Consider the following 24,970-nt stretch of genomic DNA (forward strand, 5'->3'; position numbering starts at 1 on the left):
AACTAACGGGGAAATGCAACATAAAGGGACAAGCTCTGTGAGATGACAATGGTACCACAGATGGCTCACATGTTTATGCTGCCACCTGCTGGGTAATAACAACAACAACACAGATTTTCCTTTGGTGAGTGTCAGACAAAAAAAGCAACATATTTCCATAATTAGAAATTATACGCTTTTATTCCTCAACAGCAAGATAATTTCTCTGGTGGATAGAGGAAAAAAAACTCCATATCAATATGATATAACAGCTGTCTGCGAAGATTCACCTGAATCTGAAGTGAGAGTATCTCGCAGCAATTATTAACAAAACTTGCAGCACATCTTTGAGAAAATAACGCTCAGAGCGGCTGTAGGTTTACCAGAATAATGTTCTCACCACGGATGAAAAGCTGGTTGACGTGGCGTGTGTGGACTTTGCCGTACCTCTGGGAGTCTTTCTTCTGATGAGCCTGCGGATCCTGGGCTTTCAGTGTGACTGTGTGTTCATCTTGTTTAACAACATCTGACAGCTCGGACTCTGCTGTCCTGCTACTTCCTCTTACACTAGCAGGCTGGACAGATGAGCCTTTTTGGGTAGTTTTGGGATCTGCAGGTTGATATGTGTTCTTTTTTTCTTGGGTGTCCTGCTTCTTTGCTGGCCCATCACCTCTTGGGTTCTCCTGGATATTTAGCTTCTCAAAGAGCTGCATTTAGATTTCAGTCATGATAATATTTATGGTTAAAACTTGGATCATCAAGTTATCATGATAAAGATTTTTTTATGAGACCAAATCCTATTTTTCTAAATCTATTTTTGTATATATCAGAAAATGTCGATTCTATAATCAGTTTTTGTACATTACTAAAAGTCATTATGGCTTTTTATGACAGCAGATCAGAGAATGTTTGCTATAAAAATACATTTTGATTAAATATACAATAAAAACTAGTAGGTACCCGTGAAACGGTGAGGGCTTTCTCATGGTATAACGCCTCTCCAAGCAGAGGCTCTCTGTATGTCTCATCGACATCCACCATAGCCTGCCAAAGAGAAGACAATTACCACTGTAAACACATCATGTACATGGTGGATTATTTCAGATTAATTACATGACAAATAAAAACTGTAACGCATAAACACCAGCGGAGTCTCTCACCATATTCCAGAACTTGTCGAAGGCCACGACAAAGCCAGAGCACACGCCTCTCAGTCCTTTAAAGGTCCTGATGTGAACTTTGACCCTGATCCTCTCCTCGACACACCGGTACAGCTCTCCCAAAGGACTGCCTCTACACACTGCAGGCACATACATGCAGGTTACACAGCCAGCTTGGGACAAAGACAATATTACAAAAAAAGTAGTAAAATATGAAATAAGTAGATAAGAATGAAAAATAGCATTTTAGGCATTGAGTCTTTGCTTGTGTGACTGAAATGATACCAAATGATGAAGCTTTCAGTGGAACAGGTGTGACGTCTGTGCGTGTGTGTGTTGAACCTACGGGTCATCCTTGTCAGGACATTTTTATGTGTCTTCTGTCTCCTCCTCCGGGTCGTGCCGCTGCTCTCCCCTTCCTCTGACTCCTCCACCGGGTTATTCACCATGAGCTTCTTCAGCCTCTCTATCCGCTCCGGGTCCGCCACCCCTTTCATCGCCTTTAGCCGTCTTTTCTCCACATTTTCCGGCTTGGCTCTGCCCCGGCCGCCCTTTAAAAAGCTCTCGTACTCCGCGACGTTGTTGAAGCACTTGATGTTGGGAACGGGAAGCCGCACATTCGGGGAGTACAAGGCCACGAGTGGGTCAAACTTATCGGAGCAAACATCTGTACTATCTGCACCATCGCCCGTAACTTTACCGCCTGTCTTCGGTCCTTGCTCCTGTGCTGATGTTGTGCTCGAGCAGGAGGTAGATACCGTCTTTTCACTGTCTGATTTGACACATTTTCTTTCCCCCTCCTCCATGTTTGAAAAGCCGCAGAAGAGTTTCAGTGAAGCGAGGCATGATGGGAAAGTTTAGGTCGCAGAGTAAAGCGGCGACACCGCTGCTGCTCTGAAACACAACATACTCGCACGTATCTGCCATATTATGTATGTATTGTGTATTTTCGATTTTTACTGTAATTATTTGCCATTAAATGTCTATTTTGCACTTTCAAATTGAATGATTGGAACAGAACTACAAAGTTCTATAACTTCCTGGTCATGATGTTTTTTTCCTCCTTCCTTGTGTTGGTGGATCCCATTAAAGCTGCACATCGCCCTCTACAGGTCGGAGGGTGTAGCTTTACGACGTCGTGTAACGTCCCTTCTTTTGACCACAAGATGGCGATAAAACACTAACAAAGTTTGATAGCTTGTACAGAAACCCGGTTTCCTTTTAATAAAACATGTCTTGTCGCGACGTAGGAATAATTTAATGTTCGGTCATTAGATTGTTAAAGGAGAATTAGAAAGCGTCAGTGAATGATCAGCTGCTTGTAATGACTTCATTGTTCCTCGCTCGTACTCCGGAACTTTCGTGCCTGGGATTTGTGCCACTACGACAGCATTCGCTGACGGAATGTATACAAACCAACGTGCTGGAGTCAAACCAAAGGTTAGTGTAGATATAAAATAATGTTTAGGTAGTTAGTTGATGTAGTTTTATGCCGTGCAAAATAAAAATGTATATGTTAGTGTAAAAATTGTGTTTCTATAAGCAAAGTAAACGGGCATCCACGAAACTAAACCACTGTTTAGCACCCCACAACATCCATGTGTAGGCTAATAGGTGAATATTAATGTGAAACTGACAAGGGTGCGACAGTAATTATTAGCCCGTCATCATTCCAACTTCTTTTCATATTGGCTTCACACTTGTCAAGTAGCCGCAAATCTTCATTGAGTGGGGTTGTGTATTATAAAGCGTGTGGGGTTTTTTTCAGGGACACTGCACATGCTGAGCGGGAAGGCTTGCAGACTCGGTGGACGTTTAAGGTCTTGTTTTGAGACACCCTCTGCCCGGCTTTTTATCAGTTCCAGCAACATGGCCAAGAGTAAGTTTGAGTATGTCCGTAACTTTGAAACAGACGACACTTGCCTACGGAACTGCTATATTGTTGTCAGACTGGATGGACGCAACTTTCACAAGTGAGTTTCCCCCCCTGCATTCCAGTGAGGACATGGGTGATTTTGCATCAGTAGATGAGAAATGACGAAGCCTCTAACTGAATTTCAGGTTTGCAGAGCAGCACAAGTTTACAAAGCCCAATGACAACAGGGCCCTGGGACTGATGAGCAGGAGTGCACGCTCAGTCATGGAAGAACTGGAGGATATTGTCATCGCTTATGGACAAAGTGATGAGTACAGCTTTGTTTTCAAGAGGACCTCCACCTGGTTCAAAAGAAGAGCCAGGTATGCATGCATGTATGATTTTACTGTACTGTAAGCTGTAATGTTTGGAGAATTTACATCAGGCCAATGTGTTTTTAAGCAGCTGAACCATTGCTGTCACTCATTGCTGCTATAATCTTGACATTCAGATGATTTACTGCACATTTAATGTAGAAAAACGTAGTTTACCAAGTTGTTTGTACTTTAACCTCCAGCATCAGGGATTAATATAAAACATACACCAACCAATAATATATCTTATATAACAGCTGATGTCAAAAGATACTGTTTAGCAGAATATGCTAAGTGACTTTCTCCTAAAATAAATATTCAATTAATTATTATTATTACCTTAAAATAATCTTTTCTACCAGTCACAGGTCCGTTTAGTCAATCCAGTTAATGAAGGAAACTCTCTCTAGCCAATCAGATGCACCATGGGGCCTGTCGCACCTTGACCATCATATCAAGAAATAATTGCTGGCGGCACACAACAGAATACATATAAGAGGAAATCTAGCCACTGACAGCAAATATATGCCATATACTTCCCTGCAATGTATCACTGTTGGAGGCTTCTGACATTATATGGCTTTGTCTAACTCCTCGTTTCTTTGGCAGTAAGCTCATGACTCACGTGGCCTCCCAGTTCTCCTCCTCATATGTGTTTTACTGGAAGGAGTTTTTTGGAGATCAGCCCCTTCTGTACCCGCCAGGCTTCGATGGACGTGTGGTCCTGTATCCCAGTAACCGTAACCTTAGAGACTACCTCAGCTGGAGGCAAGCCGACTGTGAGTATGCACTGTGCTCCAACTGATTTTTGAGTCTTATGCTTGTCCTGGGGTACAAGTTGTCAGACTGTTTTTGTTTTTCTTTCAGGTCACATAAATAATTTGTACAACACAGTGTTTTGGACGTTGGTACTGAAAGGAGGACTCACCACAGCTCAGGCAGAGGATCGCTTAAAGGTGAGAGCGAAATGCAATCTAAAGTGTGTGTGATGTGCATGCATTTGTTTACTTTAGTAAAGACGAAGAAGGATACTCCAGCTTCTTATTGGCTCTTTGAGCTGTTGTAAATAACAGAACAAGCAGCAGATTATAATACAGGGGTTGACCACGTGAAGGATAATAGATTTGCTCAGGTTATGTAATGTTTTAGTGCATTTCTTTATATTCTTTCAAAACAAACCAAGCCAGGAAGAATGATAGGGTTTGATGGACATCATTCATGAAAAAAAATAATGCGAATATTAGATTTCCACTACATCAGTGTGATTATTTTGTGTATTAAAATACACATCAGGTCTGTCACTATGTGTGGCAGCTGCTGTGAACTGACGCAGCTGTTCTCTGGAAGTCATTTTGTTCTCGGGCGGGCTGTGAGGAAATCAGCCGACGAGTTGTGGAAATGTTCGCTGCAGCTGGGCAACATTAGTCCTTGCCTACTCTAGGGGTTTTTTCTACTTATGTTTTATCAATAGATCATAACATCACTGCCTGTATCCTTTTGGTAATTCTGCAGAAAATTACACATCATGCCAGTAATAGAACTCTAGGTGTGATGTTGCCATGTATGTCTAATACTTTGATATATGTATTTTCAGGGGACACTAGCTGCAGATAAAAATGAGATCCTCTTCACAGAATTTGACATCAATTACAACAATGAATCAGCCCTGCACAGGAAGGGCACCGCCCTCATCTGGGAAAAGGTAATTATCTGTAAAGCAGGTAAAGAATAAAACTTTCCTGACTTTCTCACTGTAAAGGAATCTGCCTAATATCGGGAGAGATTCTAGAAACCTACAACCAAATCATTAGAACAAAATGTCACTCAGAGGTCCACACTCTGCCTTTCGGGACAGCTGGAGTTTAAGGAGTGGGATTAGTATCATGCAGCAGTGCAATGTTCCCTGAAGAAAAAAATGTGTCCACTGCAGACATAATGGAGGTAGGCTAATGTTATTAGCTGAAGACTTAACTGTGAGTGCGTAACTGGATAACGACATAAATGCCCAGTGTATGCGTCTTGCAGTGGTTTCTTACTAAGTAGGACTGTCCCAAACATTTGTTTGTTGATATTAATTATTTTTATGACAGGCTTCACATCCTTTACACTTACAGTCTGTTATTTCGTGCATACGTCCATTTTATAATATGTGTATAAATCATATCTGTGATGATTTTTGTTTGTTTGTTCAGCGAGAGGAGACTACAACTAAACGCATGAAGTTACCAAACGAAGAGGAGAAGGAGGTGCCCATCACACGCAGCAGGAGAAGGGTGGAGGCCTACCACTGTGACATTATAGGAGACCAGTTCTGGGAGGAACACCCAGACATCCTGGAGGACGACAACTGCTAACACCTCATGTATTGTCAGAACTGAACTCTCCTGATAGAACAGTTGAAGTGGATCCATTTAAGCGGTGTCTCCAGAGGCACATCTTGATATTTGACTATGTGTCAAACATCCATGAAGCTTGATAGAAGGCGTCTCACTGTTGGCACTTATTCTGACTTTCATGTATTTCAACTTATGTCATCATGTTTGCACAGAATAGGAACTGGCTTTAATTGTATGATGGTGCTTCTCACGTCAAGCAGATGATTTTATAATTGTTGGTAACAGAGGGCACTGAGGACATGCCCAGCAGACGGATTAGTTTATGGTCTACCCCAAGCTCCAGGTCACCCCTTTCTCATCCAGTCAGGCTCACGTTGCCCTCCTAAAGTTGCTTTTCTAAAAATATATTGTCATTTAGTATCATGAATGACATTTAGGTTACTACCAACACTTGATCTATCAGCGTGTGTGACTTTTTTTCTCTTGGCCTTCATCGGCTTTCTTTGCTGATTGACTTTTTGACAGCACTTTCTGACTTTGAATCTCAGTTGTTCTTCCTTTCATCACTTCCAGTGTTTACATTTTAAGCAACAAAGTGATCAATATCACTTACAGTAGGAAACTGTTTTAGCTGAAGTAGAAATAAGCCGTGTAAAGCAGAAAGCAATACCTCCCCAGGAACGAGCGGCCTCGTCTTGCTGCCAGGGCACCATTTAGAGATGTGAATGGATTCGCTGGCCTGCAATGTCACCAGCGCTAAGAATACCTCACACACCCTGCATACACTCAATCCTCCTGACATGTGCTCTGTGGGATATTTATCATCACACTTATAAATGACCGGCTCACTATGAATGGCTGTTGGAAGCTTGAAGAGGCGGAAGCCTACTGTATGTTGATACTTTAGTAGGCTCGGTTACTAGAGTTGTATTTTTGGTTCTGTGACCTTGTTAAAAGCATGTAGCTACTGTACTACTTTGTGTAACCAGAGGGGAACATTCTATGCATGTGGCTCCATATTCTTTCAAGGAAGCCTGCTCTAATGGAGGTAGTGAACAGGTTTTATATCAGTTATAATAATAATAGGTCCATTCACAACATATGGACTGATGTGAGGAAATCCTAGAAACTGGAGCGTGTTGAGGCAAGAGCTGCTGGTATTTTAGGACAACCTATGTTTACATGCTGAGTCCAAGCATACAGTAAGCCTGCTGGTTAGAAACAAACCGAGGAAGGAGTCTTCATCAAATCAAACTTCAAACTCAAGTCAGCCTTGAGGATTATGTGAAACTTTAACAGCAGCAGCATCTTCTGCTGTAGTGTTACAAATAAATAACTACATTTAAAAAAAACATGCTGCACAGCTAGTATCTGTTTACTCATGCTCCAAATACTTAAATCAACAATAGTAGCTACAAGTTGTCCTAATGATGTCACCCAGATTATCATAACTTGAGCTCCAAGACTGCCAATGTACAACAGACAGACTAAATGTCCATTGCTGCACATTTGTTTTTGTCAATCTAGAAGAGTTTTGTCAGAGAACTATACAATACTGTAAAAAATAAAAAGACAGAGGAAAGTCGGCCAGTCATCGTAACCAAAACCTTGTAGGAATGACTCTGTGTACCAGCTCTTAAAAGCCACCTTACTTTTGTACAGCTGCAGCTTTCAGTGTCTATTGTCTTTGGAATACTATGAGTGACAGCCATGTGGGCAAACATGTTCCCCTGGTCCATTTAACTGGCAAATGATACCAAGCGGCGTGTTTGTAGTGTAAAAGAGAAACATTTAAGCGGTGATTGCATTATAGGAAGTGTTGAATGGAGCTTTCTTGCATAGAGGCGATTCTCTGTTTATTTTTGCATATTTTTAATCAAAAAATTTCTGAGCCCTTAAATATTACCCTTAAAAATAAAACTGCTTAATTTTAAATGAATGAAATACATCGACAGGGCATGATGCTATGTTATCACGGCTGTAGATCAGGTATAAGACATTTCACCAGCCTTCGCGCTGCAGCTCGGGTTGAGATTTTCATCATATCCTGGCTCTTGCTCCAGCTCAGCGTGCGCGTATACAAGGGGAGTGGCTGCTAATGAAAGAGAGATGTGCTCCTCTGCGAGCATCTCATTCTGACTGTCGGCAACCTCGGTGCATCTCAGGTGGAGCACGCACGCTTCTTTACTGCACATTTATGTCTAGCAAACCCATTCGGAGCCTTTTATTTTTAGAATGCGTTCGAGAGCGTGTCGGACTCCTGTGGACGCGGCGCGGCGCGCTCTCGGTCTCCTCCTTGTAGTTCTGCTGTGTGTCCAGGCTGCTGCTGTCTCTGTTTACAACGGTGAGTGATCGTTTCCCTGAGCCATGGCTGAACTGATCAATAGTCCTTACATTGTAGGCATGCATCGTGCTGGTAACTGCATGTATATTGTTAAATGTTTCATTTGCTTCATGTATCTTTGATCAGGAGAAAACAAACGAGGTTCACTCAGCAGCATCCTTGAACACACACAGAGTTATGAGGTCACTTATCCCATGTGGTTGCATCCTCACAGAGACAGGAGGTCTGCCAGTGACAAGGTGAGTAGCTGTCTCACTTTTAACAACAAATGGATTTTTATATATATATATACACCTGATTAATGAGAGATTATTGTCTTTATTGCAGCATCCAGCAGAGGTACAGGTCCTGATATCAGCTGAGGGCCAGGAGCTCAGACTGCACCTTCAGAAAAACGAGTGAGTACCAAACCTCCTTTATAATGTGCTCCATGTAAAGTAATGTGTTTGACAAACTATGAACAGCGTGTTTGAGGCATTCAGAAGGCACCTTGTTAATGTGAGCAGATGTTAGCTGTCACACAATTATAAGTTCTGTGCCCCTGTGGGTTGGGATGAAGGGATGAAGGGAGGACGCTGGTTTTGGACAACAGAAGGTTGACACCCGATCCGTGTGCCTTGGGCAAACAGGAAGTGAGACTGTGCTTCTCTACCTTACATCCTGTAATCTGATGGAGCAGTTCCTGCCCTGTAACAATAGGGATGGTGATAGGAAGGGAGCAGAGTATCTCAGCCATTTAATCTACAGTATGATAGCTTGGTGGGATTGCAGGGAGGGATGTGAGTGGTGACAACAGGGCTGCAGTTTATCGCTTCTGGATCTGAGCCAGCGTACAAGTAGAGTGGGAAGCTTTTATGAACATCGAAAACGAAGTTCATTTTGACCCTTTGAGTGTGTGTTCGTCTCTGTCATTCATTCACCCTGCAGGCACACACACACACACACACTCAAACCATGACTCCACTGTGTCTGACTGTCTGTCCCCTGAGGGATTTGGGCCCCCTGCTACTCCCAGCCCAGCAGGTGGTCATGCAGTTAGATGTCGTCCTGGGCATGGAATTTTCATCAATCACAAAGTGTCCCTGCATGTGTGATAAGAAAACAGAGATGGACTCCCAGAAGGTGAATTTGCAAGGACTGACATAGAATTGATTCATTCAGCTTTTACAGTCTCAGCAGAAGATGGTGAAGGCGGTATACCTCTGAGAAAGGACCACAAACCGTTCTCTGAATAACGGAAACTGAATTCATACAGTGTTGAGAAACATTTTTATGCAACTTCTCCTCATCTTTCCTGGAGCAAGGGCAGGTCTGACCATTTCTTCATTGTTATGCAATTATTCATTTAAGCATAGAAGTTACAAGGACACAACTATTGTAGAATGAAATCATGAACTCTTTGACAGAGAGTGTTATTGGTTCATTCTATGTGTGTAGCTTTGTATCTGGACCCAACTGTAGGAAACAGGAGATAGACAGTTGGTGACAGTGTCAGCAGTTATTATGTCAAGCAGTGGTAGAGACCAAACACAAAGTTAAAAGAGTGCATGAAACTGCCATGTAGGAAATGAGAGAGTTAGAGAAGTTCTTATTTTTTTATTTATTATATTTTACATCCCACTCACACCGTGTAGGTTATTCTGAATACTACATGTGATACTTAGCGCTGTCGTTTCCTGTTATCCAGAGATGAAACCCCACCCCACTTATTTGTGTGCAGTCTCTTTTCGTAGCTTGTGAGGTTTACCACCTCATCTCCTCACTAAGCAGTGCCCCACCATGACTTTGTTCCTAAAGAGAGAACCACAGGGCTGACGAAGACGGCAGTCTGTGTCAGGAGAGATTAATGTCTGATTTTGGAGAGAAGCCAGAGAAAATGCTTCTGCCAGTGTCCACCCATGTCCTGGCTACTCCTGTGTGTCCTCGTTGCCCCCTCCATCTGTGCTACTCCAACAGTCAGCTCAGATAAGAGAAAACCCAACGTAGCTGTGCGATAGTTTTATCATGTCTGTATGTTTATCTCCCTGCAATGTTTTACATTTATTTTTCCCAGCTGTCCTCCTTCTAAAACCTGTCCACCTTATCTGCTTCACACCTAATGTATCACTTAATCAAACACATGGTGGAAGATATAACTGAGAATTTCTGTGGCCCTCCGTGCTCCCAGAGTCCGACCTCAATCCATTTGTGTCCTCCCTGGTCAGGTTGGTCAATGTGTGTGTCTTTTTTTAGTGTGTGCTTCGCTGCTGTGGTTGTGTATGTGCGTCTGCCCTAGCTTTTATCTTAATGAAAGGCTGTGGTGCACCCAGAGAGGGTTGATTCGGTTAAGAGCAAGGCGGGGACCACAGCGCGTGCTGACTCAGAGAGCAGGAAGAAAGAGAGGGGAGGAAACAGTGGAAGAAAGTGAGTGATGGAGCAGAGGAGAAGGGTTGAGGTGGGAAAAGTCACAGAAAGAGGAAAAAGTAAAGACAGTCGGGTCAGCTGAGAGCTGAATGAATCGTGTGGATACTCTGCTTCCTCCTCTGCTTGACTTTCTCTGTTCTTCAGTTTAATGGCCTTTCTGCACACCCTTAAGTGCATGAGCCAGAATTAAGCACTCCTTTGGGAAATGCACGCCGTATTGTTTCTCCTCTCCCTTCCATCTCCGCTCATCTTGTCCTCACCTTGTGTGTCTTCCATTGTCTACGTTTAAAAAACGAGCACCCCGATCTTTCTCATTTCTTTCCTTCTCTCACCTCATCTGATATTCCCCAGGGCTCCTCTACAAATATACATCTCCCACGCGCTCTCAGCGGTCAGGGTTTGGGAGGCTGCGGCCACACGCAGACAGATGACACACTCGGCACCCCAAAAGAACACAAACAAGACCTAAAGCTCAGAGCTGATTTATTGCAGGTCTAGGGATCAGAGGATACATTCGCTTGTCCTTGTTTCCCTTGTGTCTATGTTTAGTCTCACAGTGGCGCGGGCCTGTCTTAATCTAGGTCTCTGCCTTTGTAGCTTCACACCACACGTTAGCCTCCTCTTTCACAATAGAAGCTCCTTCATCATCTGTTGCTGAGTGGTGCTTTGACTTTGCAGCAGCCTTCTCCTGACCCACCCGCGTGTGGTGATGTCATCTGATACTATGAGAGAATGCGACCCACTGACCCTGATGCATTACCCCACATCCCCTGCTTCTCTGCCCCCCTTCACCATCTCCCAAGCACATTAGCCCGTCCCTTCTTTCTCCTCAGGCTTAACCGATCCTTTGTCTCGGCCTCACTGCCAGACACTTCTAAATCAGCCAGTGTAACGCTGCTAAATCACAGCGTCTGTCTGGACGCTGGACGACATCCAGGCGTTGTTAAGCGCTCCTGCCATCGCATAGATGTTTTTACAGTCTTGATTTGAAAGCTGGCACAGTATTTACTAGAATACATTTAGGCCTAAAGCTCTAGGGTATTACAACAGTGCAGAAGAACTTTATGCTGATTGATTCAAGGCTTTGCATGGAGAGTTATTTCTCAGATCAAGGCCAGGAACGAGTGTGGGATAAGCATTTTGTTAAATTTCACCTGGCTTCTCTCCTCTCTGTCAGTAATCTGATCCTGTTAGAGCAGATTCACTTACAGCAAATATTGTCGTTACAAAACATGCCTCCCTCCCATTTGCAGGATGCTGATGTGTCAAAATGAAACTTTATTTTTTGGTTACACCTACAAGTACTTTTATCTGTGGTGTTTGTGGTTGTGCATCGTTCCCCTTTAATTCAGTTCTTTATAGCTCTGCAAAGGAAATGTCGTATAGTGCAATGTTTGGTGTGTAAAGTGCAGCAGAGCGTAGCAAATGCATTAGTTGATTTTCATTTTAATTAATAGTGACATGGTTTTCCATCATGATGTATAGCTTTGGTAATACCATGTTGTGTCTATGTGTCACATAGTGGCAGGTTATAGTGATTAGTCTACTTGTTTACACAGACTGAAATCCCAAAGGACTAGTAAGTTAGCATAGTCCTTCACAGAGACAGAGCTGCTGACTGGCATGTAAGGATAAGGGAGACTGGAGAAGGAGTCATTATGTGTTTCTCTCATGGAAGCAGTGACTGCTCTTCTTGTATAATGACTGCAGAACAGCAGCAGGGTACGTAAATAAAGTTCAGTCAGTCATCAGCTATTCTGCCTGTTTGAGAAACAGAGGAGAGAGGAGAGCATGATGGGAATATCTGAAGAGGAAAACTAGAGGAAGGCCAGATATAAATGGGGTTAGAAGGTCAAATCACAGCAAAGTGGGGGTTACCCTGTTTATGGTGACATCAGCCGGATACATTTCCACTGACTGATCATTTTTAAGTCCTCTCTAAGACTTGTTGTATGTGCATACACAGCCCATTTTCCCACTGAGTCATAATCTGTTTAAGGATGAAACAGCCATTTTCTGTCTTTCACTTGTTTCATTGCAGATAGGATCAACAGCCTGACATTGTTTCAAGAGGGTTGTTACCCTGAGGGCATCTGATGTGAGAGAATAGAGAAATCCCCATCTTCCCTTCATTCATCCTTTAAAAGGGCACTTTGACATTTTGCTTGTATGTGTTCTTAAATGGATAGTTTGACATGGAGACATGGAGGCCAGCTATAAACTGCAGTGAGGCCACATAAAACAAGGCACACACAAAAAAATCAATATGTGTTTATTGAGTATATTATGACCACTTTATCTTGCCAAAGATCTCATTCAGTTCAATCTTCTCTGCAACCAGACTCCATTGACAAACAGTAGATTGGTGCTGTGTGACTTAAAACGTATTCATTTATATCTGAAACAAGGCAGACGTTGATATCTTTACCACAGATACATGCACATACACACAAAACACCAGAATAAAGAAGAGGCATCATCTGTGTGCAATGATGAGAGGAGATTTAAAGCAACAGACCAAAACAAAACCAGCTGTGAGGCAGACAAAGTTTATGAATGAAAACAGGAAGACTGAGTTGAGTTGGAAGCAGAAAGACAGGAAAGCACTGGACTCAGTCCAGATACACTCAATTGTACATATACACTCGGAGATTAAGAGGGATGTGTGTTGCACAACTAAAATGAATGCTTCTCCAGATTTGTGTGTGCTTCTCTGATTTATTAGCCTCGCTAGTTTGTCATGTACACCAACTGAGATATTTGGTGCATTAGTAAATAATAGCCATATCAAACAAATGCAGTCATGCTACACCAAGAGCTCTCAGCACAGGAACGTTATGAAGGTTGTGTACATATGGGCTTTATTCCAACACATGTGCACATTCTTCTTTGTGTTTTCTCTAAGAAGAGCTTTGTCTAAATCTTTAAAGCAGTTGGTTTCTGTCAGAATGAATGTTTCATGAGCTATGGGGCGGCTGGAGAAAAGCCGTCGTCTTCTACTTCCGCAGCTTCCTGCAGCTTTTACTCATATTTATATTTCAACCATGTTGTTGTAGATTAGATGCCTGACACAGCATATATTCTGTTGTGTTGACTTTCACCAGGCAGCTGCTGGCCCCTGGATATCAGGAAATATGGTACACTTCTGAAGGAGCTCGCATGTCGTCTTCTCCTGCCAACACTGTGAGTCTAAGGGACCAATCTAAATGTTTAGTATAGATATGAAATACTAGAACTCTTACTCATTCCTACACAGAGAGCCTGCATGCTAAATTATATTTTTTCCTTTTCCATGTTTCCCAGGGTCACTGTTTCTACCATGGTGAGGTTCTGGGAATGGAAGGCTCCAGTGTTGCTGTCAGTGCATGTTCAGGACTCAGGTAAGGTAGTCATAAAGCTGCTGAACAGAGGTAGAGGTGGTCCCAGTGGTTAAAAAGAAAAGACTTGAAAAGACTTGATACAATGAAAACATAGAGCTCTTTCATCCAAAGACTGACTGAACAGCAAGAAGTCAGACAGGAGAAAGGTTCTGCCCGACAGAAGGAACAGGTAATTATTAGATTCAGATTAGAATGTGCAGTGATGCTGTTCCTAATTTTTCTCATTAAAACGTGTGTTTGCACCACTCACTTAGGATTCAAATCTTTAATACTATTTTCAACCTTCTCATATCTACTTTCTAGAAAATCTAGCTGGTTGTATGATATTTCTATACATATCAGATGGCTGCTGAAAACTCGTTCTAACCCTGTTATTTATGTGTACACATTAAATGCAGCGACTGATAAGTTGCAGCCAAAGTCTGCACAGACAGTAACGACACAATGGTTGAATAGATAAGGGGACAGGAAACAGTTGTGTGTAGCGTCGCCTCCAGTCCATTAGGTTAGTAGGTCATTGGCTGCAGAGTTGGTTCATTGAGTACATCTCTGTTTGGAGATCCTGTGTTTTCTCCTGATGTGGCTCCAGAGCAGCTGACTGCTTCCTGCTGGAGACACTCGCAGAGGAGCGAGCAGCAGCAGAGGAGGAACTAGCGAGCGCTGACAGAAAGCGTAGCCATATGTGTGTTTGTGCAGGGTCATTGCTCTGCATCTGGAGGACGAGTGGATGAATATATCTTCCTACTAATGTAGATTCTGTGGAGGAATGCAAACATACAGGGACACTGACTCGTGGGTGTCTGACTCCTCCAGATGTTTTCTGCAGCTGCGTGACCTGCTGCTTGGTGTGTACTTGTGTGTTTGTGTATAGGCGTCTGAAAGTGGTTTTGTTAATAATCTAGTGGATTGTGTGCAGCTGTGTCATTCCCAGCTGATCTTCATTCCAAACAGCAATAAATCACCCGAGACTCGCATCTCTCTGCTCTGCCCATCCATAAAAGGATAGCACTTAAATTCAAGTCTTTGACATGCAACATTGAATTGAACATGTATTTAATGATGATAACAGTGTTTTGAATCAATAGGACATTGTTTTGCAATAGAATATTATACTCTGTTATACTAGCAGCAGCAACACATCAACATCACTGTTGCATGTTTCTTTGCTGATTGGATGGAACCATTAGATGTGCCTTGTTTCCCCAGGGGACTGATTTCTCTGAACACCAGCGTCAGCTACATGATCGAGCCTCTTCCTTCTTCCGTGGATGCTGAGCAGCATGCTGTGTTCAGAGCCGAGAGTCTCCATCTACCTAGGGGTAACTGCCTGCATCACCATGGCAACAAGGAGCATGAGGACGGGCTTAATGACTTCATTCATGGAATGATGTCACTACGCAGCAGGAGGGTGCGTTCAGGGCAAACATCAACAGCAGCATCTCTCTGAGAGGCTTTGTGAGCTTTACATAAAACGTGACAATGTTGTGTGTCGTCTGCCTCCATTTTTTTCAGGAAAAAAGGGAGCTCAGCCAGGATATGAAGTATGTAGAGCTTCTGATAGTGGCAGACAAAACTGAGGTGAGGATGCCTTTAAAGTTAAAGTGGGTGTCGTCGGGGAGGTGGCTGTTATGAGAAATGTGTGGGCAGACAAGATCATGAAACAACACCATCTTCAGTAGATTGTCAGAGTTTATAATTTACATAACCCTAAAATAGAAAACCCATATACCAGATGGCTGTCTGTCACTCTGTCAGTTCAGTTAAAAATATATCACAGTCACATCCTTTGCTATGTGTCATTTATTTTGTGGTTTTTGTTGCAGTTTGAAAATCATGGGCGAGACTTCGAAAAAACAAAACAGAAATTACTTGAAGCAGCCAACCTGGTCGACAAGGTAAGATCTGAAGCTTGAAATCTCAAACGGATGCTACACCAAGTGTCGTTCATGACCGATGAACCCCCATTCTGTCTACACCAACAGTTCTACAAGGCTTTGAGTATCCGTGTGGCATTAATCGGACTGGAAGTGTGGACCACTCAGGACATGATCAACGTGTCTGATAACCCGTACAGCACTCTGGCAGCATTCCTGTCCTGGAGACGCAAACAGCTCCACTCTCTCCCCAACGACAACGCTCAGCTCATCACGTCAGTGTCCCTCACTCTCTCTTTTATACTTCCTGTTTGTCCCCCATTTTTTAACACAAGTGTCCCACATACCTTGGGGAAGATCCCTCAGTCCGTCTTCATTGTGAGAGACCATAATCAACACCACTTACATCTCAGTGGGCTGCTGTCCAGATGGAACTAATTATCACTGATGTGTTTTTGTCTCCAGGGGGAAGTCATTCCAGGGTACCACCATCGGGCTGGCACCGCTCAAAGCCATGTGCTCCGACTACCAGTCTGGTGGAGTGAACTCGGTGAGAGACAAGAGACATTAATCCTTTGTGTGTATAGGTACTTTTATCAAATGAATACATATGCAAATATGCTGCCCAACTGTATTATCTCACTGCAGCTTCACAGTAATATACGTAATTAAAGCTCTAGATAACTTTACCACATTGGTGTGCCACATCTCCTAAGCTTGCCTCTCTGCTGAACAGGACCACTCAGAGTCAGCCGTTGGTGTTGCTGCCACAGTGGCACACGAGATGGGCCACAATTTTGGTATGAATCACGACACTGTGGGCTGCTGCCAGGCGAAAGCAGATGATGGAGGCTGTATCATGGCTGCTGCTACAGGGTACAGATGTTAAAACTTTTACAGTTGTTAAATTCAATTAGGTTGGAGAGGTGAAGTTTGTTGATCTCATTTGTGCTTCTTTACTACCCCAGGCATCCATTTCCACGTGTGTTTAACGATTGCAACCGGAAGGAGTTGAAGAGCTACCTGAGCTCCGGAGGAGGGAAGTGTCTCTTCAACTTGCCGAACACCAGAGCGATGTATGGAGGGCAGCAGTGCGGCAATGGTTACCTGGAAGATGGAGAGGAATGTGACTGTGGAGAGGAGGAGGTCAGTGGGTTTCTGCATGGAGTGTAGCTCTTTTCCTGATGGCCTGTGCCAGTAATCATGACTATACAATTTACTTTTGCTTAGGAGTGCACAAGTCCCTGCTGTAATGCCAACAACTGCACCCTGAAAGCTGGAGCCGAGTGTGCCGATGGAGTCTGCTGCCACAACTGCAAGGTACTCATATTTGAATCTTAGTTCATCCTATCTGTTCTTTCAGACAGATACAGATGCAGCTTTTTCTTCTCACATTTCATCTGTTCCTCTCTTGGTGCAGCTCAAGAGCCCAGGTGTGCTGTGCCGTGCTCCCTCAGGGCAGTGTGACCTGCCAGAGTACTGTGACGGAAAGGCAGAGTCTTGTCCTGCTAATTTTTATTTAGTGGACGGAACATCGTGTGCAGAAGGGCAGGCCTACTGTTACACCGGCATGTGTCTGACCCTGGAGCAGCAGTGTCAGTCACTGTGGGGACGAGGTGTGTAAACTGCATCAACATTGACTTTTGTTTTGTAGGGCCTAATTTAATCTCTGTGACACAGATACTTACATGTCTTGTCTAATATGCTGTTCACAGTTTTAATACTACATATCACAGTTGGATATTTTTGTTGGATTATTTTGTTACTTTGTAATTTGGCCAGAGAAGCAGATTGTACTGTAACGTGCACCCGGATGTAGTCGGATATCTTTTGGCCCAATGCACGTGACACACTATAAATGTGTTTTTCTGGCATAGTACTGGGCTAGAGTTACTGGAATGTAGCCACACTGTTTGAAACACAAAGACTGCACAGAGTTAAAGGTGAGTCCTCAGTGGGTTGCAGGATCAAGGATTGTTATTGGCCGGTATCCATATTCATGTTGTGACAGTACTTTCCTGGAGAGCCTTTGTAGTACTACAGGAGCCACACAGAACAGTAAAGGTTGCCATCTGGTCTCCATTGGGTGGTAACATAACACACTGCGTACACTGGTGTGTGTTTCTTATTGTGTTTGTGCTTTCATATGTTTCTATGTATTTTTCTGCCTCAAACCACAGACAGCCGTCCGGCCCCTGACCTCTGTTTTAAGAGGGTGAATGAAGCTGGGGACATGTACGGAAACTGTGGCAAAGATCTGCATGGAAAATACAGGAGCTGTAAAGACAGGTGATGATCACAGTGTTCAGCAGCTAATCTCAACTTTCATGTACTTTCATTCACTTCTTCATTTTACATGTGTCTATCTGTCCTTTTATGCTAGTGATGCTAAATGTGGGAAAATCCAGTGTTCAACTTCAGCCACCAAGCCTTTTGGGCACAATGCTGTCAGCATAGAAACCACGATCCCTGTGGGCAACAAGAAAATTCGGTGTATGGGAACGCATGTTTACAAGCTTGGCCAAGGAGACGAGGAGCCGCAGGGTGACACTCTGGACCCAGGCCTGGTCATGACGGGCACCAAGTGTGGTGACGGCTTGGTGAGACTTGTTAAAATACACTAAAACAAAGTATACAGGCAAACTTTATGGCTCATACTCAAAGTCTTCTCAATTCTTCCACTCCCACACAATTACCCTCAAGCACTTTTTGCAGTTAAGAGGTCTGATGATGATCTTCCCCTCTGGCCTTCTTATTTTTGCAGATTTGTTTTAATGGATTGTGCCGCAATGCGTCTTTTCTCAGTGCGGATGAGTGCAATGCCAAGTGCCACGGACATGGAGTAAGTTTCTTTGTGTCACAGCAGGGATGATGGATTTCTCTGAACCTATGTGGAAGATTTGGCCACATGCCTGCTATTATGGAGAGCAGCCTTGGCACTGGTGCAAGGACTGTTCAAAATCCTTTGCCTAATTAAAAGTATCGACAAGTGAAGCCAATGCAGAAGTGTCTTAACCCTCAGAATCCCAAAACCTACCAGCAGCATTCAAATGGATGAGTTTTTTCTTTTTGAAGACCATTGAATGCACCATGTGCAACACTTGCAACAAAATAAACTTTTAACTTTTAGCTTAAGTAGTAAGCTCGGACTGACTCAATTATGAGCACCAATCTTATGATGTTCTGGCCGATCTGCAGTTTGATGTGTGGGTAGAAAAATAGCTTGTAGAGAACATAAAAATCCAAAAGTAGCATGTAAATCTAAGCTACAGCATGTGTTGTTCACATTTCATTTTTCAAGATTTCCCATATAATACAGCAGGGATCACAGTATGTTGGCTTTATATATGTGTCATATGTTTTATGAGGGTTACACCTGCATGCCATCAGGATGACACATCTTGTCTTGATTTTAAAGCACCGCTGTTAAATGTCATTCAGTGTGATGAATGCAAACATAGGTGTTGTACTTATCCACAATATATTCTGTCCTTCTCTCGCCAGCTGTGCAACAACAACCATAACTGCCACTGTGATGCAGGCTGGGCTTTTCCTCACTGTGACCAGTGGGGGTTAGGAGGTAGTGTTGATAGTGGACCTGTCCCTGGCAAAAGTGAGACATATGAAAATGTTTTTTATATGCAACTAATTTAAAAAGGATTTCTTTCTGATCACTGTGATTCATTGACTTTCGTTTTGTACCAACAGACAGCCTCCTTCGATTCCTGATTGGCTTTCTGGTTTTCTTTGTGGTTTTGGCTGCAATTATACTTTGGTGCCTGTACACACATAAACTCCGCCCGCTGAAAGCCTCCGCTCCAACACCAGTACCTGCGTATGCAATGTAAATATTAATGATAATTACATCAACAGTGATCTGTGGGTAATGACTTTTTCTTTCTGTTCTAATCCTCAGATGTTCCGTCCCAGTTGAAAGCAAACCCATCTGCACTGACGGTCATGTCAGCGGCCATGCCAACCCAACATTTTTGCTAAAGAAAAAGGACTCGGTAATAAAGCTCACTGACTTTGACTGATAAACTGACTTTAACATAAAGTTTTGAATTCAATTAAATTTGTGTTACTTTGTGTTCCTCCCCAGGATAAATCATCTCCTCGGCCAAGTCCACCTTGTCCAACTCGGACCAGAAATGCAATAGTCCGTCCAGCAGTGAAGCCTCCTCCCATACCAGCATATGCTGCAGAGCAGAGAGCGCCAACACCGCAGGCCCAGATCCAGCCTGTATCGTCTCCACAGTCACACCACTCTTCTCAGGGTTTAACTTCTTCTCCTCAGCTCACTGGACAGAACCCAAACCAGCCTTCTCCACCACTTTCAGGGCCTCCACCTTTACCATCCATCAAACCAAAAAACCAGTCAGCAATATCCAAACAGCGACCCAACCCTCCAAACAGACCTCCACCGCCTCTTCCTGCCAACAAACAATCAGCGGTAAATCCATTTTTAAACAAAGCCATGTGTATCCTTTGGGTTGAAATTCATGTTAATGGTCAAATATTTACTGTCTGAATGTCTTTCCTGTTATATTTATGTAGAGACCACCTCCTGCTAAAAGCCTTCAGGTGACCAGTAATGACCTGCAGAGAAGAAAAGCTGCTTTGGCTCCATCTGCTGGACAGAAAAAGCCAAACAGGTAAATTATCTGGAGTTTTTCTTACATCGTTCCATAGAAATCCCTTTATAACTGATTTTCTTTGCATTTCTTATTTTTAGAGCCTAAACTCAGAGCTCAGGGAGGCATCTGGGACCACCACTTCCATCCAGTAATGTACTGCCTCACACTGGCTAGCTAAATCAAATGGCACTGTGGGATGAGATGAATTCTTATGAGTATTTACAATGAGTATGTTTTCAGATCTAAATAGTCTTTTGTAACGCTTTATTCACTTGAAACAGCTGGAGCTGTCAGTTTAAGTGCTGTTTAAATGTTATTTTTATTATTGTTATGTTATGAGATGTTGGTAGAAATGTGAAATGTGTATTTATTTGCGTAGCAAAGAGAAGAAAAAGAATGTTTACAGTGCAGTCTATGTACCAAACATGGTGCCTCAGCTATAAAGGGATATCTTATATTAAGAAGAGATGCCAATAATGAAGTGCTATTCTTCTGTCTGAATTAGCGGGGTAATTAGGAGCTGGATTAATGATAACAGGGGGAAACTCTACATGCATGCTGTAAGTATATGCGTAAAGACACATGACATGTTGCAGTAAATGTAAGAGATTTTACAGTTTATATCATTGTTAATATTTTTATTGTTTTATTTTTGCACTTTGTTATTTTTTTATTACCCCAACGCCCTCACTGACCAAGGCAACAGAATTGTTAGGAGCCAAAATGTTATTTACATTTCTAACGTGCTCCATGAATCTATGTGGTTCGGTGTGTTTGTCCAACAATGTCCCTAAAACTTGACCAAAAAAACTTTGATGCCACTCCTCTACATTATGTGACCACAGGGTGTGACTATAGGTGATAAATCAGGCTTTATTATATATTATTATTCGGTACTTTGACACACTGTGGTCAAGTCGACTGCTGAGGAAATGCAATCTTTAAGCTGCCGTGTTTTACTTTCTTATCAGACCTATGCAAACACTGGGAATGTGCAACCTGGTGTCTCAACTGGAATTCAAATGAACACATGGAAAAATAAAATATTGGACTTTTTTATGAACTATTGCTGTGATTTGTCAGTATAACCATTGTGAATGTAATTAGAGTCATAACCACACTGCAGCTTTGTGTTGCACCAAAGAAATTGTAGAACTTTGTAGAATCCTTTGTTGGGTATGACCATGACTATCTTTGGTCATTTCCGCCGTGCCTTAAGCATGTGGTCCTCATCCAGCCAGTCAACAAAGATGACCCTACATCACAGTCACTGTGGCATTTGACCAATCAGAAGAAACCCAAACGTCAGAAAAGGACGCTCCTTGGGCTCGTCTCTGTACATTAACATCAAAACTAACCATGGTAAGTTGATGAATCTCACACATTCTATTTCTGAATAGTTGTACTAAGTGATGACACATGCGTTATTTGTGTAGGACTTATAATGAGTGAAAGTACGGTATGGGAACCTCAGTCATCATATACCTGGTTCACTTAAAAACTAGTTAATTTGGTAAGTCAGTTTTTGGACATATGCCAGATGCATCTAATGAGCCATACTAAGTGCATTTACTTTACAAATAACACAGTACAACTTGGGATATTGTGTTTTAATGTTGCCAAAGGTTTTTTCATAACACATATATATAAATGAGTGGTTTTTGTAGGTTTATGACCTATAACAGTTGTTTTATTGCATGTGTTTAACGTTTAGATATCTGCTTGGATGTTTCATGGCAAGAAAAGGGAGACTGCCATCAGTGACGATGACAAGGAGAAAGATGATGTGGCACACTGACTTTGTCCCACCCACCCACAACCAGGGCATTCTAGGCCCAAGTGGCATGGGCCCCTTTGCCAAGAGGAAATGTATGCAGCCTGCAGTGGAGGTGCTACAGGACAGTGACAGTTACAGTGAAGACAATAATGATGATGATGATGGTGAAGACCCAGCAAACCCAGTAAGTCAGCAACCAGGCCAAGCACATGGCACAGAGTTGACCTGAACAACGCAGCCATGCCTGAATACAGGCAGGGCTGCTGGGAAGGGTTATCCATCTCAGTGACAACACTGAGATCCCTGGCACCAGTAACCACTTCTTTGACCTTGATTTTTTACATGAAAAAATTAAAATATATGAACATTAGTCTTGTTGTCCTCTAATAACACAGGTTGAAATTTTGAATAAAGGGTTAACATGCTTTTTGGTAAACATCAGAATGGCATGTTCAGAAAAAGTGAGAAATTCTTCAGTTCAGTTAGATTAAATTCATATTTTGGCCACTTGATGGCAGCCTAAGAAACACAAATTTACACAACACAACAAGTTGCTAAAGCAAACACTTGTCAGTGTCCTGTTACTGTTACGTTCACTAGTTAAACAATAAACAACCCACTTTACACTTTGACCTACAGCAGGTTAATGTTATTTTTCTGAAAATGGCTGCCTGCTTAAAAAAACATACCAGAGGAAGATTTGTGAATAATTACCAAAACAATGAGCTGAAAGTAGCTAAGATGCCCCCTAAAATTCTTGCTAGATTATTGAAAATTATAAAATGTAGACATTAGTATATTGATTAGAGCAGGATTAAAGGCCATTTTAAAATGTGTAGTACTCCTGTTTAGAAATAATCATTGTTTGAAAAGTTTTGAGACAATGACACAACTTTTATCATGATGTGCTGATGCCATTTGTGTTTCTACTCAAGAAACAAGTGGGTATAAATGTTACCTTTAAACGGTGTGGCTTATTTTGTTCAGCAGGTGGAGGTATTCTACAGCTTTCTCATTTTTTTTAACAATCTGTCACCCATCAGGAGTGTATGTATTGGATTGAATGACAGCCTCTGTTAGTGCTGCTGGAAATGCTGAAAGGTGGCTGCCCTTTAGATCTCCACATCCTTCACTGAGATGAAAGCTTTCTGATTTATTCTAATCAAAAGACTGTTAAATACCATGGTCAGACCCCCTGAACCAACCTGTCTCCAACACAAAAACACCCTCTGACACACACACTCACACACATACACACTCCATGCCTGACTGCAGACTAAAGAGCCAGGTGATCTTCCACAGGACCAAAGGGAGCTGAACGTTTAACTGTGGCTCAGAGGGAGACGAGGAATTGGCAGCCAAAGGTTTTAGCATGTAGCTTAATTGCAGCCAGCCCCTCCTGCTGAGGATAATTAGTGTTAGCTAGCATGTCACTTCCTGCGGAGTTTCATTTATTAGAGATGATGATTGGCTGAGGGATGAAACACGGGGGTGACACCCCTGCCTCCCCTCACAGTGGGGGGTGGACACAGCCAGGAGGGCAGTAAAGGGAGGATCTCACCTGCTGAATGCTCCCCTGCCTTGTATAATGACCTAATTAAGCTGTTTTTCCACTTGTACTGTTGATTATCTCATTTTTCCTTCAGTCAGTCCCTGATTTCTGACTTCTTCTGCCACGTTTTAGCCCCTTTATCAGGCTAATCAATCAAATCATTTGGTATATTCGTTGTTTGTTCATTGGAAGATGTTCAGCAGCATATTTAACAGAAAAATCAGGTGGCATTTCAGCTGCGATTATTCATTAGGCTCTGTAAGTAACTTGAAAAATACGTCATTGCTCTTCACCTCATTCAGGCACATTTTGGTCCCTCTGCACACATATTTTGTGTGTGACATCATTGTTTGGACAGACAGTTTATTTTTTATTTACATTTATTTACAATATACAATAACCATACTCAAAATGATAAGACTCATAAAAATATGTAAAATGAGAGAATGAAGAGTTTTCTGGATTTAAAACTTCTAGTTTGAAAAAAAAAGGCAAAAAAAGAGACAGACATATAGATATGCAATCTGCATAATTTTCTTGTCACATCATGGCACGGTATCTTCCTGCATTTAGTCCTCGGTTAAACATATGGTGCCTTCAAACCCTTCTGAATGATGATCATACCAGGAATGTGCTGTTCTTTGTTTAATTCACATTTTGTAGCATATTGTTTTATCTGTTGATGCTGATCGGGGCAGAGCATCAACAAACAAAATGATTTACTGTTCTGTGTCTTATTTCCTATTTTTTCAGAGTGTTGGACAGGACAGAATGGACAGGTACCTTATACATATTTTAAACTATATGAAATCACACATGAGCAAACATCATTTAATTCCTCTTTCTCCAATTTTCATCTGTTTTCTTTGATTTTTTTTTTTTTAAGAAGTGTACTTTACTTATTTTGTTAATGTTTGGCTTCATATCTCACATCACCTGCAGCTAATGGCTGTTTTCCTCCCTTTTGTGTACAGGATCCTCCAGGAAAGAGACTCTCCTGATCCTGAGCCCAGCTGTGTTTCCTGTAAGACTGATTGGTCTATGGATAAACGTCCAGACTTCCATCATGATTCACCTGTCGATAGTAAAAGGTCAGAATTAATGGTTTAAAACATTTTTTTAATTTATTTGCAACAAAGCTACATTAAAATATTTGATAGCTCTACCTTCTCCATCTGCCAGAGAGTAAACATTTTATCTTCACACAGTTAAAATGTAAACCCCCGGTGTTGATGCTATAATAATTCTGTCACCACACCTTTTTTCCCATGCAAAGATGTGCAACTTCACCTTGCTGCT

At 42.3% G+C, this 24,970-nt stretch overlaps 3 protein-coding genes across 5 annotated transcripts; 2 read left to right on the forward strand and 1 right to left on the reverse strand.

The window, feature by feature from the left end:
• Nucleotides 1-209: 209 nt before the first annotated feature.
• Nucleotides 210-1,968, reverse strand: lsm11 (LSM11, U7 small nuclear RNA associated). The gene is made up of 4 exons (XM_028415741.1): nucleotides 1,486-1,968; nucleotides 1,140-1,279; nucleotides 940-1,023; nucleotides 210-686 (listed from the first exon to the last, which is right to left on the reverse strand). Exons 1-4 carry the CDS (start codon nucleotides 1,943-1,945, stop codon nucleotides 342-344), a joined length of 1,029 nt encoding a protein of 342 aa, XP_028271542.1. The 5' UTR covers nucleotides 1,946-1,968; the 3' UTR covers nucleotides 210-341.
• Nucleotides 1,969-2,333: 365 nt separating this feature from the next.
• On the forward strand, nucleotides 2,334-7,379 carry thg1l (tRNA-histidine guanylyltransferase 1-like). 2 transcript variants are annotated; one of them, XM_028415744.1, is made up of 7 exons: nucleotides 2,334-2,579; nucleotides 2,908-3,112; nucleotides 3,201-3,377; nucleotides 3,978-4,147; nucleotides 4,236-4,324; nucleotides 4,963-5,070; nucleotides 5,561-7,370. In XM_028415744.1, exons 2-7 carry the CDS (start codon nucleotides 2,919-2,921, stop codon nucleotides 5,720-5,722), a joined length of 900 nt encoding a protein of 299 aa, XP_028271545.1. In that variant the 5' UTR covers nucleotides 2,334-2,579; nucleotides 2,908-2,918; the 3' UTR covers nucleotides 5,723-7,370. The 2 variants fall into 2 exon arrangements, with proteins under 2 accessions (XP_028271545.1, XP_028271546.1); XM_028415745.1 differs by lacking the exons at nucleotides 2,334-2,579; nucleotides 2,908-3,112 and having other exon boundaries at nucleotides 3,311-3,377; nucleotides 4,073-4,147; nucleotides 5,561-7,379.
• A 474-nt stretch (nucleotides 7,380-7,853) lies between these two features.
• On the forward strand, nucleotides 7,854-21,306 carry adam19b (ADAM metallopeptidase domain 19b). 2 transcript variants are annotated; one of them, XM_028415680.1, is made up of 23 exons: nucleotides 7,854-8,048; nucleotides 8,175-8,287; nucleotides 8,376-8,446; nucleotides 13,556-13,634; nucleotides 13,755-13,831; nucleotides 15,038-15,239; nucleotides 15,344-15,409; nucleotides 15,655-15,726; nucleotides 15,814-15,980; nucleotides 16,171-16,255; nucleotides 16,442-16,581; nucleotides 16,674-16,851; nucleotides 16,936-17,025; nucleotides 17,126-17,321; nucleotides 17,886-17,994; nucleotides 18,089-18,305; nucleotides 18,470-18,547; nucleotides 19,210-19,318; nucleotides 19,414-19,549; nucleotides 19,622-19,715; nucleotides 19,808-20,158; nucleotides 20,263-20,360; nucleotides 20,441-21,306. In XM_028415680.1, exons 1-23 carry the CDS (start codon nucleotides 7,940-7,942, stop codon nucleotides 20,445-20,447), a joined length of 2,844 nt encoding a protein of 947 aa, XP_028271481.1. In that variant the 5' UTR covers nucleotides 7,854-7,939; the 3' UTR covers nucleotides 20,448-21,306. The 2 variants fall into 2 exon arrangements, with proteins under 2 accessions (XP_028271481.1, XP_028271482.1); XM_028415681.1 differs by having other exon boundaries at nucleotides 19,414-19,540.
• Nucleotides 21,307-24,970: the final 3,664 nt, after the last annotated feature.

This window comes from Parambassis ranga, chromosome 10, assembly GCF_900634625.1.
Source record: "Parambassis ranga chromosome 10, fParRan2.1, whole genome shotgun sequence".
NCBI classification, from domain to species: domain Eukaryota; kingdom Metazoa; phylum Chordata; class Actinopteri; family Ambassidae; genus Parambassis; species Parambassis ranga.